The sequence below is a fragment of the Paroedura picta genome, chromosome 10 (genome assembly GCF_049243985.1).
Source record: "Paroedura picta isolate Pp20150507F chromosome 10, Ppicta_v3.0, whole genome shotgun sequence".
NCBI classification, from domain to species: domain Eukaryota; kingdom Metazoa; phylum Chordata; class Lepidosauria; order Squamata; family Gekkonidae; genus Paroedura; species Paroedura picta.
The window spans coordinates 1,926,418-1,952,043 of NC_135378.1; the positions used below are offsets into that span (position 1 = coordinate 1,926,418).

Genomic DNA, 25,626 nt, shown 5'->3' on the forward strand with positions numbered 1-25,626 from the left:
TAAAACAGTACCGTGTAGCATATATATAGCACTATAACCATCTTTATTTTTCGATAAGAAAAATTGCAAGCACACATAATACTTAAGACCGAGATGGAACTTGAGAAGCTGGGGAAAAGAAGTTGAAGGCAAAAAAACATTCTGTAGTAAACTAAAGAAAGTGGATTATTTGGATAGATATCCTCTCAGAGTCACAAAAGTGAGACCACAAACATGTTTGGTTAGTAAGATAAACGTTACAACATTTGAAAACACAACTCCATAAATCTCATTACAGCAGATTGATTGTTGTTAGAATTAGACTCAAATGAATAGCCATGTTGGTCTGAAGTAGCACAATAAAATCAGAGTCCAGTAGCAACTTTAAGATCAACAAAGATTTATTCAATGCGTGAGCTTTCGAGTGCAAGCACTCTTAGTCTGACGAAGAGTGCTTGCACTTGAAAGCTCACGCCTTGAATAAATCTTCGTTGGTCTGATTATGTTGTAAGATTTATATTTGAACAAGAAATTGGAAATGCATCCATTTACAGTACAAAATATTTTGTTTGTTTTTGCAGTGCTTCAAAGCAACAATTTTTCTGTTGGAAAAAATGACGGAATGTATACTTCTTCATGTTGTATGTTTCGAATGTATGAAGAGAATCTTTGTAAGACAAAGTTTTTCTCAAAAAAGAGAAAATATTTAATAGGGAAGTTTTTCTTGCACTCATACTTCCCAGTTTTTAACTGGAAAAGCTGCAAAAGGCCTCAGCCTTTGCGATGGTATACATTTTCACAGCGTAAAAAACTATGCCTTGAAAAGCTGTATGCATGTGTGTAAAGTACCATCAAGTCACAGCTGACTTATGGCAACCGCATAGGGCAGGGGTGGCTCTCCAGATGTCCACAGACTACAGTTACTATGAGTTCCTGCCAATTGGTCATGCTGGCAGGGGCTAATGGTAATTGGAGTTTATGAGCATCTGGATAGCTGCCATTTGGCCAATCTTTCCATAGGACTTTCAAGGCAAGTGATTAAGCAAATACAGTTTGCCATTGCCTCCCTCTGTAGAATCTTCCTTGGTAAAGGTAAAGGTATCCCCTGTGCAAGCACCGAGTCATGTCTGACCCTTGGGGTGATGCCCTCTAGCATTTTCATGGCAGATTCAATACCAGTGCCTTCCCCAGTCATTACCATTTACCCCCAGCAGGCTGGGTACTCATTTTACCAACCTCTGAAGGATGGAAGGCTGGGTCAACCTTGAGCCGGCTGCTGGGATTGAACTCCCAGCCTCATGGGCAAAGCTTTTTCTTCCTTGGTAGTTCCTATCTAACTACTAACCGTGCTTAGCTTCCACATCCCAAGAAATGATAAGATATGTCATAGGCCTTTTTCCCTGTGGGCTGGTCTCTCAATTTGTCCAATTTTTCATTTGGAAAGAGTCTATGAGAAGAAGAAAACCCTGCTCTTCCTCCAGCCTGCAGGGACTCCGTAGGCAGGAACGCCGGGCATCAGAGGCCCTAAAGTGGGCCAGGGCTAGGAGGCTGATGGTGACGTACGTCTGCAGAGATTTGCCCCACTGATATGTCAGTGCTGGCCCAGCTTATCCCTCCCGTGTATAATTGGCCATTATGATTTTTCATAGCTTTGATTCTTAACAATGAATTCACTATCCAAATAAAATAGGGGAATGTGTTATGGTTGACATGTACTGGAACACTATGCAAAACCCTAAATAAAGACTTTAATGTTATTTGTAAGAAGCTATTTGCTTCCAAAAGCTGCATATATTGGAAGGCTCAACATTCCCTGGATGGAAAAGAAGTGTTCCTCTGCTTTTGGAACAATGGAAACTGTCCTACATGTGTTGTTACCTTGTCCCTTCTTTGTGGAAGCCAGGCAGGGTATAATGGGAGCTTTTCTTAATTCTCTTGTTTAGTTTCTAGTAATTACATTATCTTGAAATTGCTGTTTTCTAATGATATGGATTTTGCAAACTGTTACTAAATTTCTTACACATGTTTTGTAATATTTAAAAATATTTAATGACTCAGTGATTTGTTTTTCTTTTCTTTTTTCAAATCCTACCAACCTATGGTTTGAAATGATAGGAAATAATAAAAGTAAGTAAGGAACAGAAATAAAATAACTCACTGTGCTCTTCACTAGAAGAAAATTGTCAAAGCTAGAAGTGACAGTTAAGGCTTGTAGACTGGCTTAAGCTGATCACACCCCAGGAAGGTAGAGGCCACTCCCGGCCTTCTCTGCAGAGGGCCCAATTTCCTATTTTCAAGATTTGCATGGAGGCCAGAGACTTCATTATGATAGTGGTGTGATTATCTGGCCCACTGCGAATTTGTCTATTATTTTTTGAAGCCATTCCAACTAGCTATCAACCCATGTTCTGGTAAAATTGGTAAGTTCAGTGAAAAACCCCTTTCGGGTTTTAGATACTTTATGTCCACATATATTGGTGTAGTCAACTGGAGAGGCATGAACATTTGAGCCTCCTGTACTTTAAATATTTATGTATGTGTTAGCAGTTAGAAGTAGATTTTGAAAGTGTTTCCGTGACTGTGTCTACGTGGATTCTCTGTGTAGTTATTGTCACAAGTGCAGAGGCATTCACCCTAGCAATGCATGCAAAAGTGTTCTTATGGTTTCCTTGCCTCAGCCTTCCATTTTCTAACTCCACCAGAAGATGTTTCACAGCTTTTGTTTAAAAGTATCAGCACATAATCAAAAGGGCCAGAAGCATTTTTATAAATGAGAACTAGCACATGGTTTCCATGGCTTAATTCTTATCTCCCACCAGATCAAAGGTAAGGGGATGGTTAAAAAAAACAAAACAGCAAAATAATTACATGATTGTAAGCACTGACAAATTGATTGGATCAGTATATATTATTTTGGGTGGTCAGAATTCTCATGCTCAGATACATGTGTTTCTTTACAAGTATATACATTCTTAATATATAGTACTACTACTGCCCCTTTATTTATTTGTCTGTCTCTCTTAAATAAGTTGTACCCCTCAATCCTATTATTAATCCTATTGGGTTTGTTATTTGGACTTTTAGTTCTTATTTCCCATACTCTGCGCATTAGTGTAGAGACACTACACCAGTTGGGAACATAACAGTATTAAGGTTAGCATTTGTGTAAATAGAGAGTTGTCCAAAAATACCAACACAGCCAAATTTCTTTTAGAAGGGGTAACTTCTCTCAAATGAGTGGGATTGTGAAATTTAAAGGAAAAGAGGGTCAAATTGCCTTGAGAACCTTGGAGACTACAATGCTGGCAACTCAGATAAAATGTATGCTGGTAGGTTCGGAAAGGTACAAATAGGTATAAAGAAGTTCTCAGTGGTTAATGAACAAAGTAATGGAAGCAGTAGAAGGTAAGAAGGAATCCTTCAAGTGGTGGAAGTCTAGTCTTCTGAGTGAGTTAAATAAAGTAGAAAATAAAGTGCAAGTTAGGAATCAGACAGGCAAAAAGGGACTAGGAGGAGCACATTGCAAAAAACATAATCCCAATAATAAAAATGTTGTCAAATACGTTCAGAGCTGAAAACCAGCCAAGGAAGCAGTGGGCTCTTAGATGATCAAGGGGTAAAAGGATTACTGAAGAATGATATGGAACTGACGAAGAAGAAGAGAAATGTATGGTTTGCCTCTCCCTTCGCTGTGAAAGAAAGAGTTGCTTGCTCACTTCCCAGCCTCCATTTTCAAAAGGGGTGTTGAAAGACAAAAGCTGGATTGAGGTGATGAGCAAGGAGGTCCTGTGACTGAAGGACAAATTAGAAAAAGGACAAATCACTGGGCCCAGATGGCATAGAGCCAAGAATCCTGAAAGAACTAAGCTGTGGATCTCCTGATAAAAATATGCCATCTACCACTAAGATCTGCTTCCAGTCCCAAGGACCGGAAGTTAGCTATAAGGCAGCTAAAAATAGTTCCAGAAGATATCAGGAAATTGCGGTCCAGTCACTTTAACATCAGTACTAGGTAAGTTGGTGAAATCCATTATTAAAAGTAGAATTAGTAGCACACTTAAGAACAAAATGGAAAAATGGGCAAATGAGAACAAGATGCAATTTAATAAAGATAAGTGTAAAGTTCTGCATCTGGGTCAGAAAAATGAAAAGCATGCCTACTGGATGGGGGATACGCTTCTAGGTTACACGGTGTGTGAACGAGACCTTGGGGTACTTGTGGATTGTAAACTAAACATGAGCAGGCAGTGTGATGCAGCGGTAAAAAAGGCAAATGCCATTTTGGGCTGTATCAACAGGGGCATCACATCAAAATCACAAGATGTCATAGTCCCATTGTATACGGCACTGGTCAGACCACACCTCGAGTACTGTGTGCAGTTCTGGAGGCCTCACTTCAAGAAGGACGTAGATAAAATTGAAAGGGTACAGAGGAGAGCGACGAAGATGATCTGGGGCCAAGGGACCAAGCCCTATGAAGATAGGTTGAGGGACTTGGGAATGTTCAGCCTGGAGAAAAGGAGGTTGAGAGGGGACATGATAGCCCTCTTTAAGTATTTGAAAGGTTGTCACTTGGAGGAGGGCAGGATGCTGTTTCTGTTGGCTGCAGAGGAGAGGACACACAGTAATGGGTTTAAACTTCAAGTACAACAATATAGGCTAGATATCAGGAAAAAAATTTTCACAGTCAGAGTAGTTCAGCAGTGGAATAGGCTGCCTAAGGAGGTGGTGACCTCCCCCTCACTGGCAGTCTTCAATCAAAGGTTGGATACACACTTTTCTTGGATGCTTTAGGATGCGTTGAGCAGGGGGTTGGACTAGATGGCCTCTATGGACCCTTCCAACTCTATGATTCTATGAAAAGCTACTGAGGAAGAATCAGCATAGATTGTCTCACTAACCTTTTAGAGTTCTTGGAGGGGGTGAGTAAACATGTTGATGAGGGTGACCAGTTACCTTAACTTCCCAAAAGCTTTTGATAAAGTTCCTCATCAAAGGCTCCTAAGGAAACTAAAAGTGAAACTGTGGGATTAGAGGATAAGTCCTCTTGTTTCCTGGTTAATTAAAAGGAAACAGAGTGAGGATAAATGTGTGGGTTTCACAGTGAAAGGTGGTAAGCAGTGTGTTACTGTAGGGTCTTTTGCTATTTAACTAGTTTGTTAATGATTTAGAGTGGGGCATAAGCAGTAGGGCTGTGCAGGTTTTTTTCAGTCTGGTATTTTCCGGTTCCAGTCTGTTGCAAAAAATAAATAAATAAAATGCAGTATTTCAGAAAAAAATATCCTGGATTCCAGTAGCATTGTGGTATTCAGATCTGGGATTTTTTTGAAATCCTAAATTTTTCCAGGTCCAATAGACCCAAGAATAAAAATAACAGATTATGTAGCTTTTCCTGTAGCATGATTTAAAGTACGCTGCAGCAGATCCTGACTGGATTCCCTTCTGCAGTTTGGTTTAAACTGGGCTGAAAGAGAAGATCTTGCTTCTCCTGCAGTCAGGTTTAAACTGGACTACAAGAAAATCCAGCCCTAGGGACTGTTGTGTGGCACGGGGCAAATTGGAATCATAGTTGGAAGGGGATAACGCCAGCCATCTAGCCTTAACCCCCTGCTCAACACAGCCACTGCTGGAAGACTGCCAGTGAGGGGGACCTCACCACCTCCTTAGGCAGCTGATTCCACTCTGACTGTGAAAATATTTTTCCTGATATCTAGCAGATATTGTTGTACATGTAGTTTAAAGGCATTACTGTGGGTCCTTTCCTCTGCTGCCAACAGGAACCACTCCCTGCCCTACTCCAAGTGACAGCCTTTCAAATACAGAAAGACAATAAGTGTCCTATCTCATCTCCTCTTCTCCAAGCTGAACATTCCCAGGTCTCTCGGCCTTTCCTCATAGGGCTCCTATGCACCCTCTCAATTTTGTCCATGTCCTTTTGGAAGTGAAGTTTCCAGAACTACATATAGAATTCCAGGTGGCTTACAGAGGAACTATAACATCTTGCAGTTCCATTGTGATGCCTTTGTTGATTCAGCCCAAGACTGCATTCACCTTTTTTACCACTGTATCAAGGTGTCTGCTCATATTTAGCTTAAAGTCCACAAGTACCTCAAGGTCATGTTTACACACGCTGCTACCCGGAAGTGTATCTCCCATCCAGTAGGCAATCTTTTCATTTTTGTGACCCACTTGGCTTGCATCTTGTTCTTATTTGCCCACTTTTCCAATATGTCCAGATCTTGTTGAATTCTATCTTCTGGGATGTTTGCTACTCCTCCCAAATTGGTGTCACCTGCAGATTTAATGAGTAGTCCCTCCACTCCTCATTGATAAAAATGTTTAAAAATATGAGACCCTGTACCGAACCCTGTGGCACCCCACTGCTCACCTCCCTCCAATCTGATGAAACACCATTGCAACTACTCTTGCCTGTTGGTTAGTCTTAAGTTGACTATGGCCGAGCCTCTTGTAAGTTCTTCCACCATTTGAAAAAGGACTTTGTTGGTCAGGCAGGGCAGGAAGTTGCCTGACTCTGGACCCTTAGCAGAGTTTGTTGCCCAGCGCATTGCGTTGTGTGGCACAAGAGACGCTGACTGGGCTCGCTTCTGCTGTCTGGGCTGCTGGGGAAGTGTGCCCAAGGAGTGCCTGTGCTTCCTGGAGCACATTGCTCAGTGCAGCATAGTTAATCGTGGCTGGGCTCACTTCTCCTGCCTCCACCCTCCAGTTTTTAAAATAGGGCATTGAAAGGGCTTTCTGCAAGCTATGAGCCTGCGAGTGAACTGGGAGCGGAATCCAAGAGGGAGTTCAGTCCAAAAGGGCAAAGAGCCTCTTGCATGCAGTCCTGAAAAATTCTGAATATTTTTGTGCCTTTCAGTCCCAGCCTTTTCAGAGAGCCAATTAAATACTGACTATATCAAGCTGAAGAAATACTAGGAAAATAGTGGGAAGGTGTTTTTGGAGGGTTTTGTTGGGTTGGATAGACTGCAGAGCCCTAGTAAACAGTGAAGTGGCTAAGTTTATCAATGACACTAAGTTGTTCAGGGTGATGAGAGCCAGGGAAGACTGGCGAATGAAATTCAACATGGGCAAGTACAAAGTGATACACATTGGAGCCAAAAATCCTAAATAGATGGTGATGGAATCTGAACTGGCGGTACCTGACGAGGAGCAAGGTCTTGCAGCCATGGTAGATAACTCACTGAAGAGGTTGACTCAGTGTGTCACTGCAATTTAAAAAGGCAAGTGCTATAATGGGGATTATTTATTTATGTATTTATTTACTCTTAACTGCATCACCACACTGGCTCAAAGAGTAATTAAGACGTGGGATTCAGTGCTACGGGAAGTGGTGGCAGCCATAGTCCTAGGTTGCTTCAAGAGAAGATTGGCTCTGAGCTACAAGGTGTAGATGGGACACTCTGTCTGGGGCAGGGGTGTTGGCATTCGTGGTGTTTGGGGGGCCACCGTGGGAGGGCTTCTTGCGTTCTGGGCCTGCTAGTGGACCTCCTGATAGCACCTGGGTTTTAGCCAGTATTTCAAAGTGTTGGACTGGATGGGCCATTGGTCTGATCCAGCATGTCTTATATTCCTGTATATCTGGATTGTGATCATTCCAAAGAAATTGTATCAAACCAGGTTTTTGAATGATCACAACAAAATGGGGGAAAACATGGAAAAAGGGTGAATGCTGACATGTGAATGCTCCCCTAAACACCAAGGCAGAGCTAAACATCTATGATCAGTTTGTAAAATGTACCCTATTGTGTGATGCAGTTTAGTTTCCACAGAAATGCTAATACTTGCATTTCTCTTCCTTCCCAGTGGCTTTGATGATGAAATTTTGAAACTGCGGCAACTGAAATTGGAGAACCAGGTAATCTGTGCAATAGCATTTAGTGGGGGCATATAAATTTCACTGGTCTGGGGCTGGCTAGTCATGTGTTTTCAGCAGTTGCTGATACCAGCAGAGGGGAAGAGGGTGGGCCTGTGTGTAACGAAGGATAATTTTAAGCCATTTTAACACTTTGGAGATTCTGATTGGTGCTCATGTCAGGCTGGAGGGGAGATTCACTGCCATCTTCCTGCCTTGGCCCAGAGAATCAGGGATTGCCGAACAGGCTCCAGACCTTCAGCACAATGGAGGACAAGCTGCAGCTGACTTGTAGCAGCAGAAGACTTCTGCTAGTGGCCGTTTTGTGACCATTCCCCTCCAAAGTTTAAACTTGTTATTTAGATGATTCAGAAGAAACACCCCCCCCCATATGTTCTATGAGTTTTCCTATCCCTGGTTTCATGGAAATACTATTAAGTTTTAAAGTTGAATTCTGATCAGTTTTATTTATTTAATGTATTAGATTTCTATACCACCCCTCCCCACAAGCAGGCTCAAGGTTCTTCACAACAATCAAATGCAACAATAAAAACACAGTTCAAAACTATTTAAAAACCAGTCCCACCTCCCCCGACCTGCCCAGAATTCTCCACTAGTTAACCCATAAGCATAATCATACAGGGCAAGATGTCCAAAGAGTAGTGCAGTAGGACCAGTGATATAAAATTCAGCGACAGTGTGCGTGACAATGAGAACAGCAAAGTGCTTAATATTAAAGGAGGAGGAGGAGGAGAAAGCAGCAGCAGCAGCAGCAGTAGTAGTGAAGTTGGTTCTTATATGCCACTTTTCTCTACCCGAAGGTGTCTCAGAGTGGCTTACAGTTGCCTTCCCTTTCCTGTCCCCACAAGAGACACCCTGTGAGGTGGGTGAGGCTGAGAGAGCCCCGAGATCACTGCTTGGTCAGTACTGCTGTTGTGTGGATCCCAGACTGTAGAGGTCTTCACACGTGAAGGCTGTTCTAGCCTCAGGCACTCATATCTGCCAAACTGCCTCTCCGTGGCAGCTTTGCTTGTCTTTTGGGGGTGCCAAATGGCCAAGATCAATAGCATGTGTATTTTTCCGTTGTGATCCCTACCTTGCAGAATGGCCTGTCTGAAGAAGCCAGGAGGGTCCCCACACTTCTCTCTTTCCACAAATTACACACAAAAGAAATGTTCAGAAGGGCACTTCTGCCAGGGTTAGAGGCATCTATTATGACAGGGGGTTGCTTTTTACAAAGAAGAAGACTGGGTTTTAACTGTCTGTATGGATTAACTTGCTCCCAACATATTTTCTTCTACTTTTGTAATATTTTTTGCATTTCTCATATGTGCCACACTTTTTTTGCTTTGTTTCAAGTTTCTGTAATCCTAGTCCGATTATATATTAAATTTGCTATTCATAGAATCATAGAATCATAGAGTTGGAAGGGGCCATACAGGCCATCTAGTCCAACCCCCTGCTCTACGCAGGATCAGCCCTAAGCATCCTAAAGCATCCAAGAAAAGTGTGTATCCAACCTTTGCTTGAAGACTGCCAGTGAGGGGGAGCTCACCACCTCCTTAGGCAGCCTATTCCACTGCTGAACTACTCTGACTGTGAAACATTTTTCCTGATATCTAGCCTATATCGTTGTACTTGTAGTTTAAACCCATTCCTGCGTGTCCTCTCCTCTGCAGCCAACGGAAACAGCATCCTGCCCTCCTCCAAGTGACAACCTTTCAAATACTTAAAGAGGGCTATCATGTCCCCTCTCAACCTCCTTTTCTCCAGGCTGAACATTCCCAAGTCCCTCAACCTATCTTCATAGGGCTTGGTCCCTTGGCCCCAGATCATCCTCGCCGCTCTCCTCTGTACCCTTTCAATTTTTTCGACGTCCTTCTTGAAGTGAGGCCTCCAGAACTGCACACAGTACTCCAGGTGTGGTCTGACCAGTGCCGTATACAATGGGACTATGGCATCTTGTGATTTTGAAGTGATACCCCTGTTGATACAGCCCCAAATGGCATTTGCATTTTTTACTGCTGCATCACACTGTCTGCTCATGTTTAGTTTACAATCCAGAAGTACCCGAAGGTCTCGTTCACACACAGTGTTACCTAGAAGCGTATCCCCCAGCCAGTAGGCATGCTTTTCATTTTTCTGACCCATATGCAGAACTTTACACTTATCTTTATTAAATTGCATCTTGTTCTCATTTGCCCATTTTTCCATTGTGTTCAGATCTCGTTGAACTCTGTCTCTATTTTCCGGAGTATTTGCCAATCCTCCCAATTTAGTGTCATCTGCAAACTTGATGAGTAGTCCCTCCACCCCCTCATCTGGATCATTAATAAATATGTTAAAAAGTACCGGGCCAAGGACCGAGCCCTGAGGTACCCCGCTACTCACCTCCCTCCAGTCTGATGAAACACCATTGACAACAACTCGTTGAGTGCGATTCTCTAACCAATTCCCTATCCACCTAACTATCTGAAAATCCAGATTGCAGTCCTTCAATTTATCTATCACAACATCATGGGGAACCTTGTCAAAAGCTTTACTAAAATCCAAGTAAACCACATCAACCGAATTTCCACGATCCAGCAAACCTGTTACTTGGTCAAAAAAGGAAACCAGGTTGGTCTGACAGGACCTGTTGGAGACAAATCCATGCTGACTTCCTTGGATCACCAATTTGTCCTCCAGATCGCTCCCTTTAATATCTGCTCCATTATCTTACCCCGCAACAGAGGTCAGACTCACTGGTCTGTAGTTTCCCGGGTCATCCTTCCTCCCTTTTTTGAAGATCGGAATAACGTTTGCTCTCTTCCACTCCTCTGGGACATCTCCAGTCCTTAAAGAGGTCCTGAAGATGATGGACAAGGGCTCTGCAAGTTCTCCGGAAAGTTCTTTGAGCACTCTCGGGTGCATTTCATCCGGCCCAGGGGATTGATTGTATCCTATTGTTTGTATTGATTTACATTGTGCCAGTTTGGTGTAGAGCCAGTTTGGTGTAGTGGTTAGGAGTGTGGACTTCTAATCTGGCATGCTGGGTTCAGTTCTGCACTCCCCCACATGCAGCCAGCTGGGTGACCTTGGGCTCCCCACAGCACTGAAGAAGCTGTTCTGACTGAGCAGGAATATCAGGGCTGTCTCAGCCTCACCTCCCTCACAGGGTATCTGTTGTGGGGAGGGCCTGCTAGATACTGCGCTGCTGCATTCCGAACAAAATGGACTTTGCAGAGAGACCCTGGTAGATTGCATTGCAGTAGTATAGCGCTGAGGGTAACACACTATGGGTCCACTTGGCTAGATAGGATGAATCTTCGTGGCTAAGTTGGCAGAATGCTTTTTTTGGTGGGTGCCCTAGCTTGCTGGGTCCACAAACACAAAAGAGAATAGAGTAACAAACCAAAACTGCAAATGCTAATAAATACCACAGTGTAAACAAATTATGGAAATTTTAAACATGTAAATTTCTACCTTGTTGGGGGTTGGGTCTGTCCACTGGAGACGGACCCGCTCAGGTTTGGCCCCTGCAGAATGACTCCGAAATGGTGCCCTCTGTGCACTACAAGACTTTATTCTAGATGCAGCTCCAGATACAGAAGGCACTGGGGATCGTCTGAGGGTGTGTTCCTTCACGCTCCCAGTGGAAACTCGGAGGACTCCGCTGAACTGCTAGAGTTGAGGGACCGCTTGCCTCCTCATGCCCCCCATAGGGCACTTCACTCTGGGGGTAGGAATCTGCTGATGGTCCCGGGACTCTGGGAAGCGTGCCTGGCTTTGACTAGGGCCAGGGCTTTTTCTGTCCTGGCCCCTGGCTGGTGGAATGAACTCCCTGGGGAGCTGCGGGCCCTGACGAAGCTCTCTGAGTTCTGCAGCGCCTGCAAGACCCTTCCACCAGGCACTTGGTTCAGACCGGGTGGTGACCCCAGGGCCAAGATTGTGTTTCTCCCCTCCCTTGAAGGGTTGGGCCGCTGTTAGACTCTGCCCGAGCCATCATGTGACCAACCTCTTCGGATACATTTCCATTCTTGCGATCTCCCTGATTCTAGACTAACCCAGTGGTTCCCTGTGTGGGAAATGAGGTTAGTTGCTAATTATTCCGCTATTGTAATATTGTAGAGTTTTAGAAATATTTTATGGGGAGATTGTTTTAATCTATTGATAGTGTTGTTATATTGTTGTGGACTGGATTCTGTATTTTACATGCTTGTAAACCACTATGAGCCAAATAATAAATAACTAAATAAATATTCTCTGCTGCCGGTATCTTTGGGGACTCTCCACTGCCCATTCAGGCCTGGCCCTGGCTCCGCCTTCCTGCCTAGTTCTTGGGGGTCTAGCCACCCAGCCCTCCTCTCCTTCTGCTGTCCTTTCTTTCTCTCTGCGTATTATTTCCTTCTCTCTTTCCCTCTGCACTCCTCTCCTTCTCTCTCATTGATCAACCAACCTTGCCACCTGTTCCCTGCTGCCTTTTCCTTCCCCGTCACCCTTGTCTCCGCCCCTTCCTTAGCCATATCTGAGATTATATCAACCCTGCCCATCTCTTCAAGCCACAAGCCTTGCAGCCTAACCCTGTTTCGTCCCCATGCTGTCAGACACGAGTCATGAGTCCGTTCTCAGGCTTGCTGGGTCTGGGACACTGCGGGATGCGTGCCGCCTCTTGTCGCTTCCCCCATGACCCAGGCAAGTCTCCTAGTCCTGATGCTCCATTCCCTGCGTCCGTCAGGATTGGGTTGCTGGGGTCAGGACTGACTGTTAGCTGCTGGGGCTCTTCTGTGTGTCTGCCACCGGGCTCTCCAGCAGCAGGTTTCCTGGACCACCCCACCTCCCCCACCAGGAGTCTCGACCTCATCTGGAACCCCAGGCGGGAGTCCCCGGAGGCGAATACCATCAAAACGAGAGTCCAAATGACATCATGTGTGCATGTGTGCGCATGCATATATTACAAATATATTCCCACATATACTGTTTTCACTGTATATTCAAACTAGTTTCACCACTAATTGTTATGTGTTTAAAATCCCCCTAATTTGCTTATAGAATGGTTCTTATTAGCATTTTGCAGCTCTGGCTTATTATACTGAGCTCTGTTTTTAATTTGCAGTCCTGATTTGGGGCTGCAAAGATCCCTGCTGAAGAGTCACTGGTTTAAGCCCCGGGAGTTCCTGACGGCACTATACCATAAAGGTTGCAGTTCTTGGTGGGAAAGAGTTAATTGGATTAATCCCCCCCTTTAAGTATCAGTCCCATGGCTGTTTCCCCCAACTTCTTTTTATGAAGTCTGTAAAAATTATCATGGAAGTATACTGAGAATACAGGTTTTTTCTAAAAGTAGAATTTACTGTTGAGACGTATTTCAGAGCTTCTGTCTGTTTTTTGAGATAGAAATAAGCGTGCTGTGGAGCATTGTGTACCACAGTTCCGTGAGGCAGTTTCCTCCGCGGCTCTCTGCCATAGATTGATATGAAGTATGCTGCTTGGAAACACAGAGAAACTGTGACACTATTTGTGTTACAAATAGTCACTGTGGAAGCTGTTAAGAATCTGTTTTAAGAAAGCATCCCATTAGGACTACCGAAATGTAGGAAGTGATATTCTAAAACCTTCATGGTATTGAGTCTCACTGATATCCATAACATTTTATTTTATTTTATTTTTCTGTCTATTAAATCTGCATTGTTGCACAACCAAGAAGGCTGGATCAGCAGGGTAAGTCAGGAGTTTAAATCAAGGCATCCATTCCTTCCTGAAGTAAACCAATGTTTTTTCCGCTTTGGCAGAGAGCACTTCTAGAGAAGAAACAGAGGAAGAAGCGCCTTGAGCCCTTGATGGTACAACCAAATCCCGAAAGCAAGCATCACCGGCCAAAGCCTCGAGGGTCTGAGGAGCAGACCGCCCTATTGGAGCCCCATGCCCCTGCCCTCCCCAGTGTGGTCCTGCATGGTAGGCACACTCTTTTGTTAGTTAAGAGCCTCTTCTGTCTTTAACACCTTCCCCAAAGGGTGTGGTGAGGAACATGTAGTGAAGCTCATGTTTCCTGTTTGTTGAGAACACACATAGAAATAGACAGCTCAGTCTTAAACTCTGGGTAGTGGGGCAATGCTCTTTTGGTACTGGCGTAGCTAGCTGGCATCCTATGCTCTCAAGAGGAAAAACACACATTCAGATTCAAAGAATGGTGAGTACAGCAATTGCACTGGAGAGTGCAGACTGCAAACGCCCACCAGCCGTGGGAGCAGCATGCTGACATCCCTCCCCTGCCAGCTACACACAGAAACAGCCATCCCACTGGTGCTGATGCTGATGGGCCTTCCTGTTCCCACCCAGCACGGGAAGGGAAGCAACAGAAGTCTTACACACAGGCAGATTATTAATGGCAATATTGCAGGAATGTAATCTGTGTGCTTCCACATTTCACCTGGTAGGGGAAACCCAGACAGAAAACTACAGCTTGAGGGGAGGTGGGGGAAGAGTCCCCCAAGGGGCAGCCTTTAGTCAGGCACAGAAAGTATACATGTATGCACAGCAGAACATTCTGAAGGCTTCTTAGGGTTGGGCGCTTCAGCGCCTCGGCCGCTTCAGTGACCATGGAAGCCCGAGGTGGCCAGCGGTGCGGAGGGGAGGGGAGGGGAGGGGTGGTGCCAGCCGATGCCTGCATGCAGTACCTGTGTGCAGGTGCCGGCTGGCTCACCGATGCCACCCCTCCGCGCTGCAGCGCTGGCTGCCTCGGGCTTCCATGGTCACTGAAGCGGCCGAGGTGCGCTGAAGCGCCCAACCCTAGCTTCAGTATCAGCCCAGTCGCTCAGTGGGGAAAAGTACCTTGGTGAAAATGAGAGGGGGGTTGAATTACCATCAAAGGGGAAGAAGGGAATGAGGAAAAAACAAGAGTAGGACCCACACCCAGCATACTGCAGAGTGTCCCTTGGTCTGCATGCACAGCTGAACACTCATAGAGCATATCAATCCTCAGGGGCAGGAGTTGTACATGTTTAGCACATGTGATATCTCCCATCCAAGCTCTGGAAATAGGCCCAGGCATGGCTGAGGTCTGGCCCCATCAGACCCAGTTGCTCAGTAGGGTGGGTAGATCGTGGCTGCCCTTGATTCCAGCTGTGAGAGTTAATGACTGGCCTCAGGTCATCCAGCAAGCCATGTCAGGGGGGGAATTTGGACCCAGGTTCCCTCCTGTCACGTGGAGGTGGAAAATGTCATCGAGTCACAGCTGATTTATGGTGACCCCCGTAGGGCTTTCAAGAGATGCTAAGAAGTGGTTTGCTGTTGCCTTCTTTTGCCGTTGGTTTGCATCAAGCTCTGGCATTCCTTGGTGTTCCCCCATCCAAATATTAATTTATTTATTATATATTTATATACTGCCCTCCCTAAAGGCTCAGGGCGATTCACATAAAACAGAAACAATACAGATAACTTAGATTAACAACAATGAAGTAATAACAACAAGCAACATAGAACAGTAGAAAAATACAGAAAATATTAAATTAACTCATACTGATTGCCCAGTGGGTTGGGCGGAATTATAGTGGGTGCCGTAGGAGGGAGGCTCAGGGGGAGTGCTCTTGGGATGTGGTGGTTCAGGTTGACCTCAACCAAATGCCTGGTGGAGGAGCTCCCTTTTGTTCATTCCGTCAGGGCCCTGATCTCCTCTCGGAGCTCATTCCACCAGGTGGGGGCCAGGATAGAGAAAGCTCTGGCCCTGGTTGAGGTCAAGCGAGCTCCCCTGGGGCCAGGGATCACCAGAAAGCTGGAAGGGCTGGAGGGTAAGGCCCTTTGTGGGGTGTAGGCAGAGAGGCAATCCCTCGGGTACACTGGGCCCACACCGCGTATGGCCTTAAAGGTGATAACCAGAACCTTAAGTCTCATCTGGAATTCAACCGGAAGCCAATGCAGATGCTGGAGGATGGGCTGGATGTGGGACCTCCGAGGTGTTGCTGTGAGGACCCTGGCAGCTGCGTTCTGGACTAGTTGCAGGTTCCTGATCAAAGTCAAGAGCAGGCCTGTGTGAGTGAGTCGCAGAAGTCCAACCTAGAGGTGAACATCACGTGGATCACTGTGGCTAGGTGTTCCGGGGTCAAGTAGAGAGCTCATAGTTTGGCTTGGTGAAGGTGGTAGAATGCTAGCTGTGCTACCGTCACAATCTGAACCTCCATTCAGAGGGAGGCATCAAGAATCACGCCCAGGTTCCTGGCAGAGTGGGCCACTGATAGCTGCACTCCATCCAGGGTGGGCAGATGCACTTCCTCGCTTGTGCTCTTCCGGCCCAGTACTAGCCAGGGCTGACTCTAGAATCATAGAATCATAGAATAATAGAATTGGAAGGGTCATCTAGTCCAACCCCCTGCACTATGCAGGACGCTCACATCCCAATCGCTCATCTACTGTAACCTGCCACCCCCTTGAACCTTCACAGAATCAGCCTCTCCGTCAGATGGCTCTCCAGCCTCTGTTTAAAAATCTCCAAAGATGGAGAACCCACCACCTCTGCTTAGCTTCCGAGACCTGATGAAATGGAGCTGGCCTGGGATATCCATATCAGGCATTACCCAGTCAGTTTATTTATCTATATACTGCTCTCCCGAAAGCAGCTAGGTGGAGTGTACAGCAATAAAATAACAATAACATGGATTAGATTAAAACTTTTTAAACGTCTCTGGCCAAAGCATGTAAGTGTCCTTTTAGAAATTCTAGATCAGCAAGAGCTGAGAAGATGCCTTGTGTGGTCAAGAGAGCCAGTTTGGTGTAGTGGTTAGCAGTACAGACCAGGTTCGATTCTGCACCCCCCCCCTCCACATGCAGCCAGCTGGGTGACCTGATAAATCTGTTCTGACCGAGCAGGAATCTCAGGGCTCTCTCAGCTTAACCCACCTCACAGGGTGTCTGTTGTGGGGAGAGGAAAGGGAAGGCGACTGGAAGCCGCTTGGAGACTCCTTTGGGTAGAGAAAAGTGGCATATAAGAACCAACTCTTCTTCTTCTACTTCAAGACTCTGGCCTGTAGGTCATCATTCCTTTTTGCTGTCGTCGTTGTTGGCCTTGGTGGAGCTTTTTAGATCTGTTTTGAAGGGAATTATGAAGGTGTTCTTCTAGTTGGTCACCTAGATGGTGGTGTATAGGAGGCTCCGTGAATCAGGGCCATGTATTTATTTATTAGTGGGTTCATATGTCATGACTAATTAATGAAGTCCAGGCCATGCTTGGTAAGCTATTTATGTTGTGCACATGCCTTGTGTGTGTGTGTGTGTGGGGGGGGGCAGCCATTCTAACTCAAATGGGCATCGCTATCCTGTCTTCTCCAGGGAGTCAAAAGGAAACATTTGTTTATAGGTCTCCCTTCTTGCAAATGACAATACAAAAAGAATGCAATCAGCAAAAAACATTCATTGCATTCATGCAATAGGATTAGAATTATAGAATTAGGAGAGCAAAGAAAACAGAAGCCTGTCTAAAGCAAAGTATATCACAAACAATGTAGTGAGTGAGCTACAAAAGTAGGAGGCAATGCAGTAAAACCAATATGGTATATTATAAAAACGTCTCCTTGAGCTGTTTCATTCTGCTACATTTCTAATCCCTTTATGACTGCTAATGAACAATGTGCTAATAGCTCTGCTTAGTGCAGAAGAAGAGTTGGTTCTTATATGCTGCTTTTCTCTACCCAGAGGACAATCAAAGCGGCTTCCAATGGCCTTCCCTTTTCTCTTCCCACAACAGACACCCTGTGAGGGAAGAGAGGCTGAGAAAGCCCTGATATTACTGAAGAAGAAGAAGAAGAGTTGGTTTATAGATGCCCCTTTTCACTACCTGGAGTCTCAAAGCGGCTTACATTCTCCTTCCCGTTCCTCTCCCTACAACAAACACCAGCGAGGCTGAGAGATCCCTGATATCACTGAAGAAGAATCACAGAATCATAAAGTTGGAAGGGGCCATACAGGCCATCTAGTCCAACCCCCTGCTCAATGCAAGATCAGCCCTAAGCATCCTAAAGCATCCAAGAACAGTGTGTATCCAACCTTTGCTTGAAGACTGCCAGTGAGGAGGAGCTCACCACCTCCTTAGGCAGCCTATTCCACTGCTGAACTACTCTGACTGTGAAAATGTTTTTCCTGATATCTAGCCTATATCGTTGTACTTGAAGTTTAAACCCATTACTGCGTGTCCTTTCCTCTGCAGCCAACGGAAACAGCATCCTGCCCTCCTCCAAGTGACAACCTTTCAAATACTTATCATGTCCCCTCTCAACCTCCTGTTCTCCAGGCTGAACATTCCCAAGTCCCTCAACCTATCTTCATAGGGCTTGCTCCCTTGGCCCCAGATCATCCTCGTCGCTCTCCTCTGTACCCTTTCACTTTTATCTATGTCCTTCTTGAAGTGAGGCCTCCATAACTGCACACAGTACTCCAGGTGTGGTCTGACCAGTGCCGTATACAATGGGACTATGACATCCTGTGATTTTGATGTGATGCCCTGTTGATACAGCCCAAAATGGCATTTGCCTTTTTTACCGCTGCATCACACTGCCTGCTCATGTTTAGTTTACAATCCAGAAGTACCCGAAGGTCTCGTTCACACACAGTGTTACCTAGAAGCGTATCCCCCATCCAGTAGGCATGCTTTTCATTTTTCTGACCCATATGCAGAACTTTACACTTATCTTTATTAAATTGCATCTTGTTCTCATTTGCCCATTTTTCCATTGTGTTCAGATCTCGTTGAACTCTGTCTCTATCTTCCGGAGTATTTGCCAGTCCTCCCAATTTGGTGTCATCTGCAAACTTGATGAGTAGTCCCTCCAACCCCTCATCTAGATAATTAATAAATATGTTAAAAAGTACCGGGCCAAGCACCAAGCCCTGAGGTACCCCGCTACTCACCTCCCTCCAGTCTGATGAAACACCATTGACAACAACTCTTTGAGTGCGGTTCTCTAACCAATTCCCTATCCACCTAACGATCTGAAAATCCAGATTGCAGTCCTTCAATTTATCCATCAGAACATCATGGGGAACCTTCAAAAACTTTACTAAAATCCAAGTATATGAAAGCAACCGAATTTCCCCGATCCAGCAAACCTGTTACTTGGTCAAAAAAGGAAACCAGGTTGGTCTGGCAGGACCTGTTGAAGTCAAATCCATGCTGACTTCCTTGGATCACCAAATTGTCCTCCAGATGTTTGCAGATCGCTCCCTTTAATATCTGCTCCATTATCTTCCCCACAACAGAGGTCAGACTCACTGGTCTGTAGTTTCCCGGGTCATCCTTCCTCCCTTTTTTGAAGATCGGAATAACGTTTGCTCTCTTCCAGTCCTCCGGGACATCTCTAGTCCTTAAAGAGGTCCTGAAGATGGTGGACAAGGGTTTTGCAAGTTCTCCGGAAAGTTCTTTGAGCACTCTCAGGTGCATTTCATCTGGACCAGGGGATTTGAACTCATCCAGTGCAGCTAAATGCCTCTTGACAACCTCTCTGTCCATGCCAACCTGCCACCCAGACATTATCCCTTGGCTACTGCCATCTCTAGATATGTGTAAACCCTTTGACCTGTGGGAAAAGACAGATGTAAAATAGGCACTGAGCCTTTCTGCTTTCTCTGCATCCTCCGTTAGAGTTTGTCCATCCGCACCCAACAGTGGGCCTATTGCCTCCTTTACTTTACGTTTGCTCCTCACATAACTGAAAAATCTTTTCTTGTTACAATGGGTTTCCCTGGCCAATCTTAGCTCACTCTCAGCTTTGGCCTTTCTGATGATTGATCTACAGTGCCTAGTAACCTGTAGGTAATTCCGCTTGAAGTTCTCTGTTCATCCAAATAGGCTTCTTAGAGCTCCTGCAGTGTTTTCGTCTTTTTGGGATAGTGTCAAGTGCTGACAAAACTCACAACAAAACTTCTATGGAAAGAAAGCTTTAATGGAAGTTAGCTCTAGTCACTATAACGTTAGAAGTCAAATCTGCCCAACACAAGAACAACAAGCACTTATCAATACAATTCTCCCGCCCAAAACTTGAGTGTTCCCATGGGAAGGGGTGCCCCCTCTCCCAGGTGCCATCCCAGGCAGGAACCGCAGGATCCTTGTAACAATGTTTCACAGTGAGGGGGAAAATATGCAGAGTGAACAGGCAGGGATCAAAGCAGGCAAATCAAAGGAGACAACTGCAAGGCATGGTTACATGGGAACAGTGAGAGTACATGGGTCACAAGCACAAAGCAAAATATGCAATAGGCAAGATGGAGTCACACAGGTTCATCAGACAGAAATCATGGCAGAGAACAGGGGCTGATCCTGACAGATAGTCATGGATTGAGCATGCAATAGCTCTTGTTTGAGTAGCGCCCACCCTTCACATGCTCCCTTCCCTTTCAGCATTCTCGTCCATGGTATGACACTTATCATGTCTCTGAAGTTTGCCCTACGAAAATCCAACATCCGCGTCTGGCTACAAGCTTCCTTGCCTCCCCATCTCAAAAGGAATTTTATGAGGACATGGTCACTTCCCCCTAGGGTCCCCACCTCCTTCACCTCATCCACCAACTCTTGCCTGTTGGTCAGTATTAAGTCCAGTATGGCTGAACCTCTCGTGGGTTCATCTACCATTTGATAAATGAAATTGTCAGCCAGGCAGGTCAGAAACTTGCATGACTGAGGACGCTTTACAGAGTTTGTTTCCCAGCACACATCTGGGAAATTGAAGTCACCCATGATGACAAGGTCCTGCCACTTGGATATTTTCTCAAGCTGCTCACAAAGTGCAGCGTCCACATCCTCTCGTTGGTCAGGCGGTCGGTAGCAGACACCAACCACCACACTGTTTGTTTTCCCCTCGCTTATTTTCACCCAGATGCTTTCCAGTGTAGATATGCTCTCCTTCACTAGAATTTCCTGACAGGTAAGCCCTTTCCTCACATACAGTGCCACTCCTCCACCTCTTCGATCTATTCTGTTTTTTCTGAACAGTTCATATCCATCCACCATTACATTCCAGTCATGAGAATTGTCCTCCAGATGTTTGCAGATCCATCAGGTCCATCAGGTGCTAGTAGGCCTTCCTCAAGAAAGCCTATCCCATGGTCCCAGAAACCAAATCTCTCCTGCCGGCACCAACTATGCAGCCACTGATTCACCTCCATTATCTTCCTGTCCCGACGCATTCCTCTTCCCTTGACAGGCAAGAAGAAGAATTGCTTATTAGATGCTGCTTTTCTCCACCCAAAGGAGTCTCAAAGCAGCTTCCAAGGGCCTTCCCTTTCCTCTCCCCACAACAGACACCCTGTGAGGGAGGGGAGGCAGAGAGAGCCCTGATATTACTGAAGAAGAAGAGTTGGTTCTTATATGCCGCTTTTCTCTACTCGAAGGAGTCTCAAAGTGGCTTCCAATCTCCTTCCCTTTCCTCTCCCCACAACAGACACCCTGTGGGGTGGGTGAGGCTGAGAGAGCCTTGAGTTTACTGAAGAAAAAGAAGGGTTGGTTCTTCTATGCCGCTTTTCTCTACCCGAAGGAGTCTCAAAGGGGCTTATAGTCGCCTTCCCTTTCCTCTTTTAATAGCAGATTTGCTTTAGGAAAATGCAAATACAAAAGCCCTAGACAGATGATTCAATAAAGCATTAAAACAAATACAGATTTCCTAATTTGGAATAATCTCTTTAGAAAAAAAAATTGTCCCATACCTCCCCGTAGACTACTGGAAAACCTCTGATGCTTCAGCAGTCTATTTCACTGTACCTTTCAGGCATTGTTGGCCCAGCTGCCTTTCTCAAATCAGAGATACAAGACTTGGAGGCTGAACAGCAGATAATCTTTGTTGGATCATCGACAACGAAAGTTGACACCAAGTCAGAAAACGTAGAGGAACCTTCATCAGATACAACTTCCAAGATGGATCTGCAAGACATTCTACAGAAACGAGGTGATAACTAGTTATAAAGAGTGGGATGTCAAGGATCTCCATCAGAATTCTTTCAGTTTGCAGGATTATGATTTAACTAGCTATGAGAATGGCAAGAATTTTCTGTATTTAAAAGGGAAGCTTTTATTATTTAAAGGTGATCCCTACCAGTCTACCAGGGAATTTAAAGGTGATCCCTACCAGTCTATGTGCATGTGAAAACATATTGCAAAATACAAATATTTTACTGAACACCATCAGGATTAAGCAAATGAAACCCTGTAATTAGTTGAAAGCATGAGCATGAAGCAACTCTCCATCTGTATTTCTCCATCTGCATTTATTCTCTGCCCTCTCTCTAGAAACTCAGGACGGATTACAATAAATGTAGAATAACAAAATAAAATACAAAAATAGAAAAAATTAAATTAATTTAAATAAGTGTGCTGCCTTGCCAAACTGCACACCATTTACCAGTTAATTCACCATCAGCCAGTAAGCTGAGACCAAATCAAGAGACCAGCTCAGAGTCCAAGTCCAGTCCAAGGGGTCTAAATCTGTGGAAACAGTTCACCAAGGAGGGCGGAGAACACAGTCAAAGCTGGGCTGGGGTCATTTGCCAGAGGCAGTGCCAGAGTTGTACCAGGTCGAGTAGCCAGGGAGTAGAGCCAGAAGCCAGATGGGCAGAATCCAGGAACAAGCTGAGGTCAGGAACAGAATCTAGCCAAGCCAAAGTCAGGAACCAAGTGTCAGGGATCAGGCCAAGCCCTGTCAGGAAGGTCCGGGATCCAGGAGGCATCCAGGATTCCAAGGCAGATGAAAATCCAACGAGTAGCTTTATTAAACAAACAGGACGAAATACAGATGCAAAGGTCTTGGCAGATACAAAGGCACAATAGACATTAGGTGATTCTTATGGAGGTAATCCTATAGGGGAGGGGGACAAAGGTTTAGGTGGGCGAGCACGTGAGACAAAGAGGTGCATAGTTTCCCATCCAAACCAGGTGGCTCCGCTTTGATCCTAACAGTTGCATTTCTGTTTCGTCTCCGCTATTCCAACAAGGTCGTTGGAACCAAACAGATAACAGAGCCCTGCTAGAAACTTCAGGGGAATGCAGAGGAGGCTAGGAACTAGGAGAGGATTTGTGGTTTTATGATGCCTGGCCTGAAGGCCTTGGGAGTGAACGCAGCATAGGGAGGGGGCATGGACACCAAGAACACAGTCAGAGATCAAAGCAGAAGTCAGGAACCAGGAATGAAGTCAAGAACCAAAGCTGAAGTCAGGCATCAATCGAGCAGAACTCTGCCATAGCGAACCAGAACACTGAGCATCTAGGTCAGGGGTAGTCAAACTGCGGCCCTCCAGATGTCCATGGACTACAATTTGCTGGCAGGGCCTCATGGGAATTGTAGTCCATGGACATCTAGAGGGCTGCAGTTTGACTACCCCTGGTCTAGGTAGGCGGGCAGAGAATGGATACATTGCACCTACAGAGGGGCTTGCATCAAGGCTGGGTGGAGTAGCCTTTAGCCTTCCCCTTGCAGCTGAGCCTCGTCTTCATCCAAGGAAGGAGCTTCAGCTGTGCCCTACTAGGACTGACCGTTAAGCCGATCTTCTGAAGGCTGTCATATTTGCACCCCGTTGCCACTGCTACTGCTCCAGTGAGTTCTTTAGGTCTCGGGGGGTGCTGCTAGATAAGGCTGGGACCAGGTTGCTCATCATCTGGAGGCTCGGGCTGGCCCTGATCCCCAACATTCCTCACTGGACGGGTCTCCAGATGGCACTGGGAGAGTGCTTGCCCCGGGGGGGTGCACCTGGGTCAGCTACAGCTTTCGAGCGCCCTCTGGGGGCTCAGCTAGTGCAGCTGATGTGGGTATGACAATAAGTTTTTAAAAGTTAAAATAGAATTAAAAGCTACATTTGTCTGTTATATAAGAAAAGAGGAAGAGGAGGGTCATACAAAACCTTGTTGGAGTCTCATTTGGTGGACAGGGAGACCAGTGGATTTCAGATGTTATTTCAGGCTCAACCATAGGCCTGGTGGGATACCTCTGTCTTGCAAGCCCTGCGGTCCCACAGGGCTCTGATCTCATTTGGTAGAGTGTTCGACATTCTAATGGAAAAATAAGTAGATTTACCCAATTCTATTTTATCCTTTATTCCTCTCTTCTCTCCCCACCCCAAGGAAAAGGAAAAGGTGAGCTAGGGATAACTTTGGTCAAATAAGATCAGAGTTGGCTGGGAAACAAAAATGGAGCTACAACTTTTGTAACCACAAACAGTGGTCCCAGTGCAACTACACACTCTTTCCTTCTTCCCAAACTATAATCCCTTTCCTAATAATTGAGAGTTTCACAATTCCACCTCCTTCTTTTAATTTTGGGATGTCCTTTCTGCAGCTGTCTGCAGGACACTAAGGTTTTTATAGCAGAGAAAAGTGCCTGTTTTTATCATGATGCCTTTCCTTATTCAAATACATTCACACTTCTTCAGTTAAAGTGGAACAAGATATCCTCAGCCATCACATATAGGTGGTGTGTGGATGTTGATAAAACTTTGTTGATCTTAAAGGTGCCACTGAACTCAAATTTTCCTCTGCTGCTTCAACCCACCTGAATCTATAACAATTCATAGTGAATCCAGGAAACACATCTGAATATCTTTCAGACTCCATCTGCATAGTTTAAAGTATTGGAGAACCATTTTTATCTCTAAACCAGGGGCAAAGAATGGGAGGGAGGCCAGCTAGCAAGGGGAGCCTGTGGGATGGCATAGCAGAGCGTGCCCAGCCTACTTCCTTCACTTTCCCACCAACCAGGAAGGCTGGGAGTGGTGTGCGCTGTGACAAAGCATGCCCAGCCATCTTCCCTCACATCCTGGCAGCCAGCGAAGGTGGGGAAGGGCATGTGGCACAGTGGGACATGCCCAGCCAGCTTTCCTCGCCTTATCAACCAGGATGCTGGAGAATGGTGCATGCTTCTGGTTAGCTAGGAGAGTGCAGAGTATGGTGGGGCTGTCATGTAGGGGGTCGGTGGGCTTCGTGTAGGGCAGGGGTCATCAACCCCCGGTCTGCGGCCTGGTGGCGGGCTGCAAAGGCCACGGTACCGGGCCGCCGCCAGCCACGCCTGCCTTCCCCCGCTGGCAGCAAGAAGGAAGGGAAGAGGCAGGCGAAAACACGCATGCGCAGTTGCCGCACATGCGCATTAGCGCCACCTGGTGCCGAAAACACGCATGCGCGGCAATTGCGCGTGCGCGTTTTCGCAGCACCCGGGCCGTCGGCTCTTCCCTCACTCTGGAGGCGGTCCTTGACCTGAGAAAGGTTGGGGACCACTAGTGTAGGGCTTTCTGCTGGCTCTTTGTCCTCCTGGGAAGTGCCATGCGGAGGAGGAGGACAGGGGTGGGAAGAGGTTACAATTGGTCCTTCCAACACCTGGCTCTTGCCCTGTTGGGGGAGTGCTCCCCAGTGAGAGCCAATCAGAGGCACATACCATCGGAAGAAGCACGCACTTTTTATGTTGGTAGATGACTGGATTCAGATGACTCGATTCAGATGACTGGATTAAGATCAGGTTCTTAAAATGACATAAGAATAGCTGTGAGATTCTTGAATTCAATTTCAGCTGCATTTATGCAGTGCTTTTTCTCTGCTTTGGTTTCCCAACTGGAGCACTTTTTCTGAGCATCCGCACAATGTCCTTTTCCAATCTGTTACTTCCTGGACTTTCCTCTATTTCTCTTAGACCTGCTTTGCAATAATTTGTTTTCCTGAAAGATCACAGTCAAAGTGGATTTTGCTTACTGTCTGCATAAGAAGATGTGCATTTACAAAACTCCTGCCTCCTGGAGAGCTGGAAAACGTACAGAGGAGAGCAACTAAGATGATCGGGGTGATGGGG

At 45.7% G+C, this 25,626-nt stretch overlaps 2 protein-coding genes across 6 annotated transcripts in view; one reads left to right on the forward strand and one right to left on the reverse strand.

Moving 5' to 3' along the window:
• FOXM1 (forkhead box M1) overlaps positions 1 to 25,626 on the reverse strand; it is a 222,687-nt gene that overhangs the window by 76,368 nt on the left and 120,693 nt on the right. The gene's annotated exons all lie outside the window — the stretch shown is intronic.
• TULP3 (TUB like protein 3) overlaps positions 1 to 25,626 on the forward strand; it is a 49,773-nt gene that overhangs the window by 911 nt on the left and 23,236 nt on the right. For 4 of the 5 annotated variants that reach the window (XM_077301617.1, XM_077301621.1, XM_077301616.1 and 1 more), the window contains exons 2-4: positions 7,801 to 7,852; positions 13,621 to 13,783; positions 21,574 to 21,750. In XM_077301617.1, the coding sequence (XP_077157732.1) occupies positions 7,801 to 7,852; positions 13,621 to 13,783; positions 21,574 to 21,750 (392 nt within the window). Of the gene's footprint in view, positions 1 to 6,159; positions 7,218 to 7,800; positions 7,853 to 13,620; positions 13,784 to 21,573; positions 21,751 to 25,626 lie in introns of those variants that run through there. The other variant, XM_077301620.1, reaches the window with a different exon arrangement.